The sequence below is a fragment of the Corvus hawaiiensis genome, chromosome 3, assembly GCF_020740725.1.
Source record: "Corvus hawaiiensis isolate bCorHaw1 chromosome 3, bCorHaw1.pri.cur, whole genome shotgun sequence".
Classification (NCBI taxonomy): domain Eukaryota; kingdom Metazoa; phylum Chordata; class Aves; order Passeriformes; family Corvidae; genus Corvus; species Corvus hawaiiensis.
In genome coordinates, this window is record NC_063215.1 from 27,095,668 (window position 1) to 27,116,052 (window position 20,385).

Consider the following 20,385-nt stretch of genomic DNA (forward strand, 5'->3'; position numbering starts at 1 on the left):
ATCCTTTATTAATGAAGGCTGTACCAGTACACTTTACTGAATCAGGACAGAGATAATTACGAAATCTGGTTAATTAGGACTTTTCCAAGGAAGCTGAATTAAACCAAATGAGTTTTGACTGGCAAGGGACAGTGGTTAATTGGGATGATAATTCCACTTAATTGGTATGCCTGCAGGCAGTTAAGTGGTCTGTGAGGCTCAAAGGCTAATAACAGCCTTTCTTTCCTCAAAAGACCTGTACCCATCCAAAATCGGTACACCAAAATGGTTTTAATGGCCCCATGTACACATTAAGCATCACTCAAAAGTTCACTCTATTCAAGAGGTCATCATCACAGAACTTTGAAGGAAATTGGAAGTACTAAATTTTCTCCAAATATATTTCAACTACAAGAAAGGAAATAAAAGACCTACATTTTTTCCTTGGTGCTGAAATACTTTACTGCTGAAGTTTCTCTCAGCTATCAGATTCCAATATTGGAAAACAAGAAAAAAACAACAAAACAAAAACCCCCAACAACAACAAGAAATTAAACAGAAAAAAACCCCCAAAACAACAGAAGAAGAAAATCTAGTACTACTAGTACAAAATTGCATTTGCCATTCAAAGTTACCTAAATCCCACCTTGCTGCCTCCACCATAAAAGCCCCAAGGGCAACTCTCACACCCTTGGTCTCAGTTTCCTGTTCAGTATCCTTTCTCAGTACACTGGCTGCTGTGTTTGGGATCCCTCCCAGCCACCAGCCCCTGTCCTACCCAGCACACTTCTGTACTGCAAGCCTGACTCAAGTGCCTTGACTATTTGGCTCATAAGGCAGCAGAATGGATTTACTATCACTATACGATGGTATTTGGGACAGCTGAAATGCACAAAATGGAATGTTCATCTACAAAAATTAAAGTTTTGCTTTTCCTTGAGGAAAATAGTATTTTGAGGCTCCCTTGCCCCAGAAATGAGTTCTCATATAGCTTTAAGGCATCTTTACAATCTTTACTCCAACTGAATTTTATTTCATTTGAAAGTTTCTGACACATAGATGTTACATCTGCATTAGTCTCATTTAAGAAAATGGGTGAAAACCAAATTTCTTATAATTTTCCCCATACTATATCGTAGCAAAATGATTAACTTAAAGTAATAAAAAAAAAAAGATAAAGACTTAATGCAAAGTTAGACAAGCATTATTATAAATTCCAGCTTTTCCTGGAGCTTAGGAAGTAACAAGGGAAAGTCAGAGAGAAAAACAGTAAAGAAAATCGCCAAATATCTGAAAATTAATACACTGCAATGTGCAGTGTATCACAAGGAAGAAAGTAATGAAATTATACAGAGTAAATGTTCAATATTTAATCAGTTACACTCCAGTTAAACAGACAATCTTTAATTTGATACACTAATAACCCAGTGCTGATACAAAATCTTACAATATCGACAACTGTACACATCCCTGTACATGAAGGGAGATATTATTTTTACAACATTCATTTTGTTTAATTTGTACAATTCTGTACTGACCAGTCATCATCTACAAGAAGTTTTCTACATCTCTTTGGTAAGTGCAATCCTACAATTTGAGTCAGTGTATTGCTATGCCCCTGTCTGGCTCGAGATCTATGTATTTTTAAAAAGGATTCATATAGACTATTATGGAGTTTTGGGGGAAATGTATGTGGGGACAGATTTGCACTCGCTTTCCTATAAAGTACCTTATTTCTTTGCACGGAGGGGGGAAATAGGAATCTTTTCCAAACCCCAGGGACACAAACTTCATGAAAATTAAATGTCATTAGCAGCACTCTCAGATATTTCCCGAGGATATAATCTCCAAATCAAGCTTTCTAACTGGAAAAGAGACTGTTCAGTTGTTCAGTGATTTATATTTATGGCCTTACAATGTTTAAATTCAACTAGCAGTTTTACAAAAGAAGAATATACCTAAGCAAACCCTATTAATGAAAAAAATAAGAGTGTTTTTTATTAAAATACATGGCTTCATGGCAATATTGAGCTCCATCTTTTCTAACTTAACCTAAAAGAAAATAAATTACTTCTCTGATTTTAATTCAACAAGTAACTAAAATATTCAACAACTCCACTAAAATATCACAGCCCTGAGATATCTAAAGCCTGGCAGGGGATCTTGTCTCCATTTGCAGATCTATTCTTTGTACTGTTGACTGCTCCTCTGAGCATGGTGAGAGCTTTTCAAAGCATGCAGAAATTACTGTAAAAGAGCCCTCACTTCTGGGCTCTTTATCAGTGCTGTGACATCTGCCCATGGACACACACCTTTACTCCTTATTCATACACATAAAACCCTTTCCTGCTATACACAGCTCGTGGTCAAGATTCAACACAAATGAAAGCAAGTCTTGTATTTCCCGGCAACATAATCTCATGGTCTCAGTCTGTTAACACTTTTACTGGAGGAATTCGTACCCAGTGGAACTCTGCACTTAACCAACTGCAACAAAAATTTTGGTATGATCCTAGGTAAAAACATCATTTAGTTATTTGCCTTCTTCTCCAGTTTAACATACTTCCCACAAACTGCAAGTATCACCATGTAGCTTTAAACTGCATTATATTGCTTGGAATTGCCAAATTTTCTTACTATTTTCCCCAGACTCAACAAAGAAGTCAGAATTACTGTTGCAAAAATGTAGTGAGACTCCAGTTTGAGAAGCAGAAGTAAAAGACCCCTATGGAAGGTCTGGGGAAGAATAAATATATACAAAAACAGAACAAAGATGATCAGTGAAGTTCTGAAAAGACCGTAATCAAACTGTCATTCCCAGGAGGAGGAGTCCCAGCTGAGGCAGTCCCAGAGCCTGATAAAGTCAGGCACACTAACTCACAAGAGAGTTCATCTCTTGTTCTCCAAAACCATTTAATATTGATATCTATGGAAAGAAATAAAAAATATAATTTAGTGTCTTTTTCTCTGAGTCATCTGATATTTTCTACTACATTTGGATCTTTTCTGCCAACTGTGCTTATTCCTGACTCTTTACCATCCCTGCAGTTCTAACCCTCTCCCAATAGCCCTGACTTTAAGAAAATATGGCAACTACTGTGTGCTTTTGTTTAATTTTTTTTTTTTTTTAATTTTACAGCCAGGGACAGTTATTTCTCAACCAACATGCATGAAAAGATGACATTGTTATGCTGGTCCTTACAGTATCTCTGCACGTATTGTGACATTTTACATAGTTCTTTTTAATAGCACTGAGCAAAAATTCAAGTGGGAAATCAAGCCCTAGCTGGCCTGTCAATCTCTGCAAAATTAAATCTATTAATATTTTATCAAAAGTGTGAGCATGCTGTAATAATCGTAATTTCTCTTTGAAATAAAAAAACATGCACATCAATATATTAATGGCAGTGTGTAATTTTTACACGGCATTTACCAGTTAGTGCATATGTCCTTCTAGAAAATGCTTCCATCACATTTAAAATGAAAAATATAAAAATAAACAATATAAAAATTATTGTTTTCTCATACACTTTTGAATTATTTTTTCATAACTAAAATAATAGAAACATTTATAGTACTCTTCATTTAAAAGCTGCTTTTCCTGAAAATGTAAATTTCAGGAAAAATTCAAGGCATCTAAATTTCTCATAGATGCTGCAACCACGGATAGTATCTTTCCACTGCTATTCATAAGTTTTTGTTAATTCATTTAAATTAATTTAATTTTCATTATTTAGTCTCCTTGGTTTTCTTTAACTTTCCCATTTGGTATTTTTATTTTCTCCATTCTTTTCTCCTTTATATGTGGTTTCATCTACAGATGTGTGAAACACCAGCTTAGAGGATCTAAGAGAGAATTCACTGGTAGGATCTAGCAACTGGCACACAGTATGTAAAGGCGTCCAAAACACAGGGCAGAAAAGATCCTTCTTATAAGCACTATCTCATGGGGGCTAAAGGAGATAGGAAGACGGTAATTTACTGCAAGGACAATGTTCACAGGAGTAGAATCAGGTTCTTGGATAACAGGAGTTAGAGCTTTATTCAAGCAAAGGTTGGAGTATTGGTGTGCATGTGTTACAGACCACTCCATCTGTGCAAGAAAACAAAATATTCCTTCTGCTCTTACTACCTAGGAAGAAAAATATGTGCAATGGGACTGACTTTGTCTTGGGGATATCTGCTAGATATCATAATATTTAACTGCAACAAAACTGTACTGTTGCTAAAAGGGGCAAGGTTGTAATTGCTGTTGAAGAGCATCCTACAAGCTACCCTCATAACCCAAATGCCAAAGACATTAAAAAAAGTGGCACTGGGCAATACAATATTTAGGTTAAATGCCTCTTTCAGAAAAAGAAAAAAAACAATATAAAAATGACACTAAGAAGGGTGTACATGTATTTTTTTTGATGTGGAATCTAACAGACCAACATTATGGAATAATAGACCACACTGTATTATAGCAACATACTTCCTAGTACATACAGAGATATATATCATTATATGAAATTCAATACATATATAATAATAGATAATAATACACACAAAATCAAGTAGATTCTCTGTTCCTGCTGGCCTTAAACTACATAAAATCACTTCTAGCTCAGAACAGATTAAAGAGCTGAAGTACAGGTTGAGATTTAATTGATATACCATATAAATAGCCTTCAACTACAGTAATTTAAATAAAAACAGACTAGGCTTTGGCAGAAAATGAGATACATTCAGATTTTGTTTGTATCCCATTTTAATACTTAGGATATGACTCAGCTGTTAGTTTGAAATGTGACAGAGAAGAAATTATTCTTAAGTGATGTTGCAATACATGACTGCACTAAAAAAAACCCAGGCTTTTGCAATCCAGCAGAAAGTATGATTTCTGACCATGCAAAAAGTTGAGCTCTGAGTGAAGACTGATTAACAAAATTAAAGATCTCTTTAAATATACTGCAACATATTCACACTGTTTGGGAGACAGATGGAGATGGAAAAACCACATTCTTGTGCAGATATGCAATAGCATATCAGGGACTCATCCCGTTGTGTAACATGAATCACCCACTGTAACAGACAATATGTGGTAGTCAAGGAAACTGCAAGGATTCCCACTGCCCAAATATTTTTTTCAGAGCTTTGTATTACCTTTGCCTTTAACTGCATCTGCCTTCAGTCTGGTATGCAAACTCCTACTCCGGATGCAGCTCATTTTACAGACTCACATTAATCTATTAAGTGCTTTTCAAAGCACAATACACGTGTAGACCAGCCAATAGCCAAGGCACAATCTCTCTTTCTGATGTGTTTATAGGCCGAAAAGAAATCTCAATCCAAATCAGAGCAAAATCTTTGTTTAATTTAGCATTGGTTTCTTTCACTGATTTTAAACTGATCAGTTTAAGGGTAATGACTGGGCAGAGATAACAGTTGTTTATCTTGTGATTTACCATGATGTTACACATGCAATTCCCCTTTCTGACACTGAGGGAATTTTCTTAGCCCTTCTGAGATAATAGCTCTGGTTTCCCAAACCCGCTGTAACTACAGTTATTTTACAGCTCTTGGTTGCTTTTCTCCGTCTGTTTTAGCTCAGTGGCCCATGTGTATTTGGCACCTAAGGAATTTCTACAGGCTTGGGACTCATGACTAGATTAAAACAACTCAGGAATATGTCTTTAGAACAAGGTGTTGTTTGTTCACTTCCTCAAAGTAATAATGATGTAAAGCAAATAATGAAAACAACAAATGGCTATCAAATGTTACTCTAAAAGTGACTTTTTTTTATTCTCTGCAAAGCTCTCCATGACTTTTTGAAGCCCGTATTGGTTGGAAAAACTTCACCTTTTGTCTGTGTTTTTCTGACAGCTGTTCCACTGACAGCTCTTGGACAGTATACGTCTACTCATTGTGTTTTATCAGAATCTTAGAGACCAGCTTTAACTACCGTTCAGTGTCTTATTTCTGCATTTTAACGGAGTTTATAGAAGTGTTGGAATTGTAAAAAGAAGAGAGGCCCGGCTCCGGTGGGGGGAGTTACTTGCAGACCAGCCAATATGGTTGATAAGTGCAAAACTCCGTTTATTAGCAATCCAAAGGCACTTATATAGTATACCAGCTTGTTAACTCCTAAGTGGCTTAAAGCTTATCAAAGCACATTTCTACTTCTACATAATTGGACTTACATTGGCAAGCTTCTACAGTTATGATTAAAAGAATTCAGAGTTCACCCTCCTCCCTCCGGGTCTTATCTCCACAGCTGTACCTTTTCAAACTCCCTTCTTGTTGTCAGCTTGGTTCTCACAGAGATTTTTCTCACGGAGAGTTTTTCTCACACACAGGCCTTCTGCTTGCAGGCTCTTGCTACAGTTCTTTTATTGATCCCATAATTCTATGAATGATCCATGTCCCTGATCCTTTAATAATTCCCAACATAGAAGTAAATCAACAATCAAAAGGAAAATTCTGAAAAAAAAGGACTTTTCCATTGTTTTCAGTTCCTTCTTGTACTGACCTGCTCAGGCTTAACTCCGTGGTAAGTATCCATTATAAACAGACCCATTGAACATGTACCTTAATCAGAAATAGCCACAGATCCTTCTGAGCTTGTATGCCTTCAAGAATTTCTCACTTCCTCCAATCTGGCTCTAAAAATTTTCAAAAGTGATGCAACTGAGTTGTTACTCACTGGGTCATTCACAAGTTACACCAACATGGAAATAATGCAGCAGTTGAGTTGGTGTTCAACAGACACAAACCTTGTTCTAGCATGTCAAAAGCAGAGAGTTCAAATGTCTTTCCATGTTTAGTAAGTAAGAAGTGAAAAAAGAAACTGCGTGCATCAAAGAGTTTTCAAACAGCTGAGAGAAAACACAAGCTAAGAGGTAGGTAGTAATTGTACTCAAGTAATTTAAATATGCAACGTGAGTTATTTCTTCTTAAGCATACCTTTATTGACTCCTGCATCTATCCTCAGCCTTCCTCTCTGAAGGAGCTCCTGTCTCTACTAGCTAGTGATATTCTGGGCCATCATTCCCAACTGAGTCCCATTCACAGCCTTGGGACTGCCTCACTCTTTCTGCATAATACCCTCAGTCAGTCCTGATGAAACTGTATCACTAATCTCTAGTCATCATATGAGTCTTCAGAAAGATTATGCTTTGTATAGACTTTCTTTCTAAAAAAAAGGGCTAATTTACCTATGAGAATTTCCTTCTGTTTTAATCCAAGTCACAAACAGTTTCCCTTTGCAGTTAATGACATACGGGCAGCTCTGGAATGCCTCCTCTCCTACTAAAAGCCTTTTCCAGTTTCACACTTAGTTTATCTGAAGGTTTTGTCTCTCACCTTGATGTTTCCAATGTGAAGTGTGTAAACTTAGAAGGCAGGCAGCTTATAAGATGCATCCTAATTATCAGCATTTTTTTCTGCTGGTGTAAGTGGGCTGATGGCTGGTAACGTACTTTGAGACACCAATCTCACGCAGGAAGTCTCTTCATCTGTTAAATGGCTACAGGTTTTGCTACAGGGTCTAAGTATTGCACCACCTGTGTAGGTCTCGCCCAAAAGAACCTGCTGTGTTGGAATGAAATCATCTACTATCAAGATGCAAATCTCCATCTTCAAAATTTGATACACAAAGCAGGTTTGGCAGACAAAGAAGTTTCACACATCAACTCCTTAAGAAAATTGCTACAGACACATATAGTAAGAGAAATGTTCTTATTAAGAAGGTTTCACCCCTGTCACATCATACATGTGGATAGATGTTTAACGGAATTTCATGTCACTAACGCAGTTTTATCAACAAACTCTCACTGAACAGGGATTGAACTGGGATTTGTTGACTAATTTTTCATCATGACATAAGAATATCAAAGTAGTGCTTAGATTATTTTCTCTATTTTTTTAATTCTGCAATCTTTTCCTGCTATTCAGTGAGGGACTCCTGCCAGGCTGGTCGTGGCACAATCACCACACAGTCAGGCTGCTACTGCAACTTTTTCTTTCACTGGCCACATTTTTATTCCACTGCTTATCATTCCAACACAATTAATCAACTTTTGACTCACTGGTCAACCCCAGCTGTATCTGACAGATGTCCTGTAGTCCTAGAACAGTCAGTCCTTCCCAGTTTCATGGAAATGCTCATCTACACCGTGAGGAAGATACTGTACGTGCCCTTACTGAAGAGCAAATGCCCACATAAGGTGAGCCAAAAAAACCCACCGAAGAACAAAGTGGTGACTGTCTGGTATACATAAAAGCTTCAGACTGAGAACACTCCCCCTACCTGAACAACCAAAATCCAAACATGAAACACAAAGGATGAGAAATCAGCCATTAGAAAGTAGTGCTGGTGCTCTTAGACCAGTGCACTATGACTCTTCTCTACATTCCTGATTTTTTTCCTAAAACTAACATTACTATACTTGTAACTGCAAAAGTATTGCATCATTTTGGTAAAATACAAGTATACCACACTTTATTTTTCCAGCTACACAACCGATATTTATGGAAACATCCTGATTTTTCTGCATCATTAATGACTGATAATGCTACCATCTCCAGGGATTGATAATGCTACCATCTCCAGATTGAAGTCTGTATATTTTTAGGATTCCTTTTATTTCTACTATGTTCCCTGAACTCATTTGTATTATCCCTGCATTGCTAACAAATATTTCCTTCACAACTATGCAAATAAATATGGAATTTTTATTTTATAAACTTGATTGCCATTAATCTGTCTTCTGCGTCTTTCCTGATTTTTACATAGTCATTGTTCCTAAGTTTTTGCCATCCCTTCATCACTGAGGTTGAACCAAAACTGTATTAAACGAAAGCTGGGGGTTTTTAATGTCAAAAGCTGTTTTCATAGTCAGCTGCCAATCTTTCCTTTTCAACTTGATATTTAAATTTATTTTTTCTTTCAAAAATCTCTCATGCCGATGAAGTTTTGTCATAGTATTCCTTGCCATTAGGAGACTTAAAACCTTTTGAAACATCAAGACTATATACTAATATATATTCTTTACTTACTAAACCCTCATGTTTGCACTGTACATGCCTGTATACATGAATGTATACAGGCAACTCTTATTGTCTTGGAGAAGGACACTCTGTGGATGAGTGTATTTTTATCCTTCATGCAGATTATTTCTAAACAAATTTATATCATATGGCTTGGTACAGAGCAAATGAGACATCCATTTTCAAACATCTCCATCCATGGAGATCAAAACTCTCATCAGCCACACCAAAAGTTGTCAAACGCTAAAACAGAGCACTTTGTTGATTAATAATTGTCTCTTGGTTACAGGAGAAAGAATATTAGAAATAGTTGGACTGTTATTATAATTTTCTCTTTTCTGAGGCGAAGAGTTTATTGAGTGAATAAAAAATCGGGTCTGCTCACCATATCTATAAATTTTATTACAAATTTTGAATAGTGAAGTGATAGTATTTCAATTAAATTATTCAAAGCAATAAAATCTAAAGGTTATTGCAGAGAATTGCTGAAAGGTCTCATTATACTCTATTACTAGAAATAAAACTGGCAGAAAAACTGAGGGATGATAAATGCAAAGTAATGCTATGAAAATAATTAAACTGAAGTAATGATAAACATCAAAATACTGAAAATAAATATGTCTTAATTAGCTATTATCATTCAACAAAGAAGCCCTGGATTTTTTACAAATGCCGTTCAAAAACATCAAATCAGTGGAAGCAGGAAGAATGGTAAACAGCACTAGAAAAAGCCCTGACACTAAACTACAAAACAACAGAAGATCCATTCCATTACTGGACTGCTTCTTGACTACCAAGATGAGCTACTGTATGCCATCCTGGCCATCCCATCCCAACAGAAAAATGAAAGAGGCAAGCTAAGGAAGAGAGAGAAACATAGTCAGAAGTATGTCATGGAAAACCAGAGCTACCTCTGCTTCTGTACAATAGAAGTTGGGGGCTAGAAAAGAAACAAATCCAGAGCAATGTAAGAGTGAGGATAGGTGTGAAACTATCCTCTGCTTTTAATCATGCATGAAGATGAGGACACTTACTAACTCATATGAAACTGCTCTAAAACAAACAAGAGGAAGTGGAATTTGGGGTTTTATTTTTGTTTTTACACTCAGTGCATAATTGAACTGTCAAACACCGCAATCTTAAGTTTTTCTGAGGCCAAAAGCTTAACTAAGGTTCAAAAAAAGCCTTTGACAACTCAGGGAAGAGAAGTAAAAGTTACCACAGGGTATAAGGCAAGATGGTCTTGGATGCAGCCTTGAAAAGATTGAATCTTTGCTGGAAGCTGAAAGAACACAACTGAGGTAAGATTACTCTGCATTTTTGCTTTTTCTTTCATGCTTTCCTAAGTGATCATAACTCAGCATCCTCAGAATTGACTACACTAACTTTTGCTACATTAAAAAAAAATATATATATAAGGTTTACTAATAACACCAAAACCTGCTTTCTCCCTTTAAAAAGGAAAACTATTTTAAAAATAAATAAAGAAAATAAAAACAAACCCCAACACACTGTAGGATCTGCAGTATGGTTTTCAATGTGAATCACAGCATGAAAATATCTTTTTTTTATTTAAGTGTATCTTCACAAATGGATTCAACCTTAAAAATCCAATTGTCATTTTGCTGGTATATGTGAAAGAGAGAAAAGTAACCTGCAAGTTAAAGTAACCTGATTAAGCCAATAACCAATTCGTTGAAAGAGCCAAAATAAGTACCGCTTATCTCCTTGCTTTCAGTCTTATTTTTTTAACCAGACATTATCCTTTTCTTCCCTCATATTGATGTCTGGGAGGAAAAAAAAAAGTTACTAATATATGTGATAGGAACATGTAACAACATCTTGCACATTTTTTTCATCATGATTACAAAGTAATTCTTTGAATGGAAACCAATTATTTTAAATACACTTTCTGTGCCTACTTTTATACAGAACCACATGGAATTTTATTTTCAAACCCTAAAGCTGCAGCCTCTTCACTGGGTCAACCAACTAACCTTTATTGTTGAGTTGACTGACCAAATTTGTACTCACAAGCAGAGCTCTAAAATGAAATGCCACATGTGCAGGAGGTCTGGTGGTCTCACTAAGGTGAACAGTCTAATGTGCAATACCACAGCAAACTTCTTGCTACATATTACAGACCAGCAATGAAAAAACCAGAAGCAATACTGTGGGATTCAAATTTTTCTGCATGAATCTTATCACCTGCACCAAAATAATAATCCATTTTATAGCTTTACAGCAGAAAGAACCAGTACTCGATACTGTATATCAATAACTAAATAAAAAAATTCAGTCAGTTGAAAAATAATGGAATTTAATTTTCACTTGAAAAATTTGAACATTTTTAGTGTACATCTCCACCCCCAAGTGTTCAATTTGAGGGAAAGATTTAGAATTATTTTCATCAAGCTTAAAATAAGTGATTTAAACAACACAAGCGCTGCTCAAAATCAGCCAGTATCGTTATTAGGAAAAACTTCAGCATCTATGAAAAGTCAAGAACCACAGTCCACAAGTTGTGATGACTCTCTTGAGTACACTGATGTTTGAATGTATTCATAATAATTTGATTAGTTAAGCAATGTTTAAGAAAAAAAGCTGTGAAGAGGTAAAGTGCTATGACATTTTAGGCCTTGACAGAATCACTGAATTTTATTTCCTTGATTATCAAAACTTGTGTGTGAAATTGCCAGAGATGTTGCACACTGGGAGAAACAGAACCCAGAACAACTAAAACAGCTGCTAAAATTTTTCCTTAGCAGAGTTTTAAAATAATTACTGTACTAATTATTTATTACTGCAAGTATTTTTGCAGAATGTGCAAGTGTAAATTATTCACTTTGACAGGCATAAAAGATGTATTTTAGAGATGCAGCTGTGCTGCTGCTCAGTGTCATATTTAGGGAAATATTTTGCCTGTTGAAGTTCTTTGAAAGACGAAAAAAAGACTGGCATCCCCTCACCCACACTATAGCTTATTTAGAAACAAACATAAGATTACAAAACCATGGAGTATGAAATGGTATGTAAATAGAGATTTCACATTATACTCTACCACAAAAGAAATTCAGATGGCTAATAAAAAATGTGCAAAACAAATCTCATATAGCTAAAACTGACAGAATTGTTACTGTGTGCTGTATGTACACAGATTATCTGTAACTCTGCTCTCTACCATATATGAGTTCCTATACATTCTGTAAATGTATGTTTGAAGTAAAAGAATTTCTTTTGCAATATTAGACGGAGAAAGACCTTCAAGCGACTAAACCCTACTTTAAGATGTTTTAATTGTTCCCACTGAAACAAACTGGTCTCAAAAGTTGTTTTCAATTTCCCATAGACCTCAATTTTTTCATAAATAGTTCTGGTATAAATAACTTCCAGTGTGAAATTAGTAAATTTTTATTTCACTGAAAGGCTCTTCTTCCTTAGTAATATTTCATCTTTAATTAGCTGGATGAGTGAGAACACATAATATTCTTAAATGATTGGTTAAGAAAATTATTTTAATCAATAGTACGGAGCAAGGTGAGCTAAAGGATTGAAGTTAAACAGTCAGTAAGGTATTTAGGCACCTACAAGGAAGTCTGGAAGACACTGCAGCCTGAATTAAAAACAGCATTAAACCCTGCATTCACCTGCTGCCTCACCACAGTGATTTCTAATAACAGAATCTGATCTGATCTGATAAACACCCTCAGAAAACTGTACAGGCAGATGATCACCAGGGATCATCCATCAACTGGACTGCATTACATGACCATGTGTTTATTCCCAGCCCTTGAGCGGTGCCAATATGCCTCATTTTAAAGCAGATACAAGTGGCCAGAATAATGTATGCAAATATGTTGGACAGCAGCTTTTAAAGTAGTAATTGGTTCCATTTCTGATCATCTGACCACACAGTTGTAAACGATCTTTTTAAAGTGGTCATGTCACCGCAGCTGCAATCTGCCCTCTACATAATAGCTCCCTATTACAGAGCACTCATACGTAAAATAAATGATCAGTATCTGCTTCCCTCATTCTCCCAAGGGATGCAAACCATGTCAAATAAAAATGCTTTGCTTAAAGGGATAAAAATGTGAATCAGAAAATGATTCTGCATGTGTTAGAAAGCACAGAACTCCTTAAGACAGTACAGCTTCTTATTACATGGAAATTAAGAGCTTGTTCAGAAAATATATTTGTATGTTTGGATGTACATCAAAATTATCTAAATCTATCTAACACAACTGATGTAGAGTTTCATTGATCATTAACAGTGAAAAAATTTAACTGCATTTAATAGCTAAGAACCTTTAAAAACCAGCAGATTTTAAAGCTTGAAAAGCTTCTACGCTCTCCTCCCCTCCCCCTATTCCCCAGTCTCCCCTTCTAGTTTGTTGACCCTGCATCCCATTTTGAGGCACTGAGATCTAACATCAGCCTTAGGTTCCTCACCTAGACCTAGGTCCCTGGCAGTTTACGATCAGAAGTACCTGGCTGTCAGATACATATGGGTTTTATCAAATCTGTGTCGGCCACAAAGGCAAATCTGCAAAACACATCCTCCTCCTAGGCATCCCTACAGTTTGTACTTTCCACATAGCTAATACTGGATAATTTCCATTTTGTTAGCATCAGTTCCAAATGTGATTGTTAATGCAAAACCTTGACTTGGGGAGCACATTCTGGTTTTTGTTTTTACTGTGTTGACAGAAAAACATTGGAGCAGGCAGTTGTGTTTCAAAACTCTGAGATTAATCCTATTTACTTAATCATGGGTCTTTTGATCTGTCATATTTCAATTATATTCAAATTTTCATACTGAGTAAACATCAAATAAAAACGGAGCAGTTTCTAGCTAGTAATTGGATATGACACCCCACAAAGCCTTAATTTTGCATAAAACCCACCAAAGAACTAGTGAAGACAGTTAAAAAATCAACCAGTTAACAACGTCCCGCTGACAGCACCCACACAGACCTCAAGCCATTTGCAAAATGGAAGCCACAGACACAAACGAAGCAGCTTGGCTTTGGGAGTGTGTCAGCTACCAAGGGCTGCAGACACTGGGGTTCAGTCATGCACCGAAAAGCCTGCTGGAGGGAGCCCAGCGCACCACCTGAGACCAAGCTGCAGCTTTGAAATGTGTTAACTTTTGGGACAGACAATGCCAAAAGGGGTTTCTAACCCTGGCTTGGAGGTAAAATTTTCACTAGCAAAAATATGGATACTTATTATTGGGTTGAAGGTTGAAGGTAAAAATGAAGTAATCACATTTAAATCAAAAGTAGTTGTTCATGAAAACTTTGCTTCATTTAGTAAATGTTCAATTTTTTTTTCTCAGTCCTGTTCTACATTTATCTACTTTTCTATTATGATTTCTGAGCATTTATCTTAAAATTCAGTCCCATTAAAACTTCTGGATAAGGTATAAAAACATTATTCCGTTTCACTGACATGATGAGTATAATTTCTGAGGGCAATATTTCATGAAGTCTTCACAAAAATCATAAGCAATGTGAAAACTCATTTGAATAGTTTATTACACACTTGATTTGGTATAAATAAAACTGTTATATTCTACTGTTTTATCCCTGTCATGCAATCCCAATATTCATTGCTGCAATAAATTAGGTCTTATAAACAACAAAACATCATAAAACAAATTCAAGAGATGCTGCAAATAGGGAACAAAAAGGAGATCATCTAGTGCAATTTTCTTGAGGGCAAAACCCTTGAAACATGTTGCAACGAGTCAGTTAATAACTGCTTTGTAAATCTGAAATGAAGCAGAGGACTAACAACTAACTACTAACAAACAAGTCATAAAGTACAATTGTTACTTGTTCGGAGTGATTATGATTCCCTAGAGGGAAGAGGGGCACAAAAAAACTGATTAATGTCCAAGGATCACCTCTGCCAAGCTCAGGAGTGAGCTTCATCATAATGAAGAGGAAGTCAGGCAAAAATGACAGGAAGCTTATATGGATGAACAAGGAGCTCCTGGACAAACTCAAAAAGGAAGCCAACAGAGGGTAGATTCAAGTACAGGTAGCCTGGGAGGAATACAGAAATTGCCCAAGCAGCCAGGGATCAGGTTAGGAAAGCTAAAGCTCTGACAGAATTAAAATTGGCCAGGGATGTCAAGGGCAACAGGGAAAGTACATCAGTGATAAAGGGAAGACTAGGGAAAATGGGGGTCCTCTCCAGAGCAGAACGGGAGACCTGGCTACCCAGGACATGGAGAAGGCTGAAGTAATCAACGACTTCTTCCTTCATGGACAGGTGCTCCAGCCACACCACCCAGGTCGCAGGAAGCACAGGTGGGCACTGGGGGAATGAAGAATTGCCCACTACAGGAGAGGATCAGATTCGAGAACGTCTAAGGAACCTGAAGGTGCACAAGTCCATGGGACCTGACGACATACATCTGCTCATTCTGAGGGAACTGGCTGAGGAACTGGCTAAGCCACTACCCATTGTATCTGAGAAGTCATGTCAGTCCGCTGAAGCTCCCACTGACTGGAAAAGGTGAAAAGTAACCCCCACTTTCAAAAAGAGAAATAAGGAAGACACAGGAAACCACAGCTCTTTCAGCCTCACCTCAGGTCAGAAAGATCACGGAACAAAGCCTCCTGGAAGCTTTGCAAATACACATGTAAAAGGAGGAGGTGAATGGTGACAGCTAACTCGGCTTCACTAAGGGCAAATCATGCCTGACAAATTCAGTGGCCTTCTATGATGGGGTCTATTACTGCCACTGTCAACCATGTTCAGAATCTCCTAATAGAGAACCTGGCTTTATATTTCCTCCAGTGTAGCTATTATACTTGTGCTGGAAAATGCATATCATTCTTACAAATAAATAATGTGTCACACAAAATATATGCTTGCACAGATGCTGAATATTTACAAAAAATTTTAATCCTACTCCCAAAACACACTGGTCCCTCTCCCTTATTCACCCAGGCTGAACAGAATACATGATGGATGTTAAAAATCCAGGTGCCATCATCATTGCACCATGCTAGAATGCAGGAGCTCTCTTCCAGAATGAAAAGGACATAAGAAGATAACTTTAAACAGGAAACTCTTACAGAAACAAGCTGAAGTTTAGGAAAGTCATGAACAACTGGAAATATGGTTATCCAAAGGACAAAGACTGGCAAATTTTATAATTGGCCCTGTTATCACTTTAAGTTGCAACACTCCAGACTTTTCAGGAACCTGTTACTTAATGATAAATTTTGTTCCAGTGTTAATGGCTTGGCAGATCTTCACCATTAGCTTGCAGCCAAAATGTCATTTTCCATGATATGCTGCCAGCATTACAATATTGACCTAATTTTTCCCAATTATTATATGTTCATCATAAAGTCAGAAATCATGAAAAAGAAAATGCGTTCTTGTCTCACAGTTATTTCAAAGAATTTTAAATGATATTTTATCACCAGTGTTCCTAAACTGGAAATGTCATAAGGAGATGAGAAGGAAGAATCAGAAAGACAGATTTAAGATTTAACTGGTTTAAAATGTGGCTCATTTCTGGGCACTCACTTGATGCCAATTAACTTTTTTATTTAAAAGAAATACCCAGATGTTTATTTTTAAGAATCTTAAGTTACTTAGTTTGTGTTCTTACAAAAAAAAAAGTTTATTTGCTCTTAAAAATTTGAACATTTAAATAGTCTACTTCATTATTTTGCTTGTAACATATTCCCCTTTTCCCCCAACCAAGAATCCCACACCAAAATAGCATTGAAATTCTGCCGTGAAATTATTCATATGCCTCACCTGAGTATCTCTTATCTTGGCTTCATATTACTCATAACAAAAAGGCACTTGTTGAATCCTTCCATTATCAAGAGACCTGAACAGTTACCACACTAATTTTTAAAATCAAAAATAGAAACAAGCTCTCATCATATTCTTTTTAAGGGATGTAAGTTCTGAACATTCTTAGAGCATTAAGAACTCTCAGGACAGACCTCAGAAAACAACTCATGTAATTCTAGTACTACTTTACTTAATATTTAGTATGCATATGCTTCAATTCTAAGACAAATTTAGGTATGAAAATAGCACGGAATAAATGTATAAATGTGGAAAAAACAAATTTCAGAGAATTTGAAGAAAATCAATAGACATGAAAGTAAGTATTTCAGAAAGTGATATATTTAGTAAAAATCAAATTGAAAAAGTTCACAGCTTTAGAGTATGTTTCTGCACTCTCCTAGCTGATGGAAGATTACTAAACTGTGGTCTGAGTCATAAGCTGAACAGAAATTTCTTAGGAATGTTTTGCTCATGCTGTTTCCTCCACAAGAAATTCATTAACTTCATTAGCAGGATATTTAGATAAATTGTTATATGTATTAAAATGTCTTCACAGATTTAAATATTCAAAAATCTTGAAAGTGTACTCTCATATAAATGACTAATGTCTGCAATCAAAAGACAAAAGTAATCTACCAGTTCTGCCAGAAACCAAGAAAGGAAAGCAAAAAACATTGACAAATGGAAATAATAAAATACCTAGAAAATACATCAGGGCATCACCTGTGACACTTAATGGTCTGTTTGGCATCTCCCTGGGACAAAAGAATGAAAGATGAAAGTTCAACAGAACAGGTTGAAGGGGTTTTTCATTAGTCTAAAGAAGGAACAAACTCAATGCAACAAAACCATAACCTGTCACAGAAGAATGTTACAAGTGACTTACAGGAACCAGGAATTTTTTTATTTCTTCCAAGGCATGACTCATACGAGAATACGCCTCCCCAGGTGGAGCAAACACTTCAATTAATACGTGGAGCTCATCACTCAAGTGCGCGTATTTGGCTTCTCCACTTTTCCTTAGTTCTTCCTCCTATGAAGAAAGGGTGGATTTGTTTTTTAGAACTGAAAATCTACTAATTTTGCAGTGATTTAGCACCCACAGATAACATGACAGAAGGACAAACTATAAGCAGACTTTTAAATCCTTTGAGAAATAAAAGTCTAGTTCAAGCCACCTAAAGATTTAAAAATCAATTTTGAGTGTTTGATTAATAAACCCAGCATAATTATCATCTAAAACAGATTTTAATCAGCACAGTGAAAAAATGCTAAATGCTCCAGAAGGAAGTACTGACATAATAAATCCATAATGGAAAAGCTGCATTCATCTGTCTGAATCTTAGCTCTTAAAAAAAACCCATAAAATAAAGATGCATTTAAGCATTTTGGAACACTATTGTTTAGTAAAGTCTTTAGGTTCTTCGATGAGTATCTGCAGCCTGTACATTTTAGTGTCACCAAAGGAAAATATGCCCTAGGACTTTTATCTGAGACACAGAATCACAGGATGGTTTGGGTGTGAAGGGACCTAGACTATCCAGTTCCAGTGCCCCTGCCATGAACAGAGACATCTTCCACTAGCTCAGGTTGCTCAGGGCCCCATCCAGCCTGGCCTTAAACACTCCCAGGGATGGGGCATCCACAACTTCTGTGGTAAAACCGTTCCAGTGTCTCACTACATCCATAGCAAAGAACCTTTTCCTAATGTTTAACCTAAAACCTACTCTCATTCAGTTTAAAGCCACTACTCCTTGTCCCCTCACTATGTGCCTTTTGACAAAGTCCCTCTTTGGCTTTCTTGCCCTCTTTTTGTACTTGGAAGGTGCCATAAATTTACCCTGAGCCTTCTCTTTTCCAGGCTGAGCAACCCAAATTCTCTTCATAGCAGAAGGGCTCCAGCATTGATCATCTCCATGGCCCTCCTCTGGACTTGCTCTGACAGATCCATGCACTTGTCATGCTGAGGGACCCTGAGCTGCTCTCCAAACTCAGTGATGTCTGAGTTTCAGTCCCAGTCCCAATACAGGGTACCTATGCAATGCAGTGTACACCAGCTCAGATGGTGAATCACCTCACCTAGATACAGCTCAACCACCTTTGGGTCCAAATTTCCTAGCTATACAATAAGCCTAATAATCCTACTTCACGTTAGAGTAATGTTCTGAAATGTCAATCTGCTTCCTTACACAAAGCTTTGAGATAACAAATGTAAATTGCAAAATACATTCATAGTAGTTACTGCCCCATAAAAATCAAAGGCATAAAATAGTGATCATGTTAATGGCACTGGCTATGACAATGTAATGAAAAATCTATGCCATTACTACACAAGATAGCCATAAGTAATGCTAAAGAAATGATGAGTTGAACTCTCAGTCTTCAAAAATATTTTGATAAATGTAATTTAGAAGAATATATGTATACAGAAAACATTATCACAGAAAAAGAAGCAAACTAATTGTCTTGAAAATGGTTAAGAGGTTATAGCTTTTTAGTATATACTAAACAGTTTATGAACATTTAGCTAAGATATAAAAATTGTAAAAACAGATTACAATTCTTACTGATTTAGTTTATTTAATTTTGCATTAACTTCACTTATTTTAGCCTTGACCAATTTACACCAATGTTTGCTACCAAAAACATTTGCACAATGCTATGCTCCTAACAGTAAGTATACAGTTCTTTTTATCTATGTTAGAAGATCCAGCCCCAGAGAATACACAAAGGCTACATCCTTTATCTCCAGAACCCAAGATCTGGCTCCATGCTAAGTCAACATTTCACAGATTATAATAAAATCATAACTCAATAAATGTGAACTATTATTTAATTTGAAAATTGACATAATTGTTTTCAACCAAAACTAAAAAATTAACAGAAGACATAATTGTCACAGTATTTTTATTTTTAAATTCTCTTTGGCATTTTAGCTTATCACTGAAATCTCATTGAAATCATAAGAACCATAGCATAATATAAAAGCCCATCGTGAGATGTTACAGTACCTTTCCGTTTTCTGGAAAAAAAATCACACATCTGATTACTGCTTCTGGAAAAATGTGGTATGGAGTATTTCAGTAGAATTAAGTCTTAATAACTATAAAGTTACATCCTAGTGATTGCTGGAAGTTTCTTTCCTGTTGCTTTTTTAAGATTCGGAGGGAAAAAAAAAAAACGCCAGAAAGCCCCAAAAGTTATCTCTCAGGAAAAGACTACCAATACACTCAGAAATTGGACCTTTGTGTTCAGATGTAGAAAAAAACAAAAGAGTAATATTTAGCTCATTATTTTGAGGAGGATTTTGTACAGCTAAGACATCAGTAACATGATTTTATAATGCATACCTGTCATACAGAAAGTTAGGAATATGCTTCTTCGGTGGTAACAATGGTAATTATGTTTCTCTTTTATTTCCTGAACAAACTCAGGATTTCTTAAAACACATCATTTGATAACCTGCCTCTTTGATGCAGCACATGCTCTCTGTCACTACTTGGCACTTATTTCTACAGCTGTTAGAAACTGCAGGATGAGGCT

General features: G+C 36.3%; 1 protein-coding gene across 18 annotated transcripts in view; it reads right to left on the reverse strand.

Moving 5' to 3' along the window:
* Positions 1–20,385, reverse strand: part of KHDRBS2 (KH RNA binding domain containing, signal transduction associated 2) — a 344,845-nt gene that overhangs the window by 169,340 nt on the left and 155,120 nt on the right. For all 18 annotated transcript variants that reach the window (XR_007202175.1, XR_007202174.1, XR_007202172.1 and 15 more), the window contains one exon: positions 17,729–17,875. Coding sequence is in view for 1 of the 18 variants with exons in the window: in XM_048296678.1 (XP_048152635.1) it covers positions 17,729–17,875 (147 nt within the window). In the remaining 17 variants the exon portion in view is untranslated. The remainder of the gene's footprint in view (positions 1–17,728; positions 17,876–20,385) is intronic.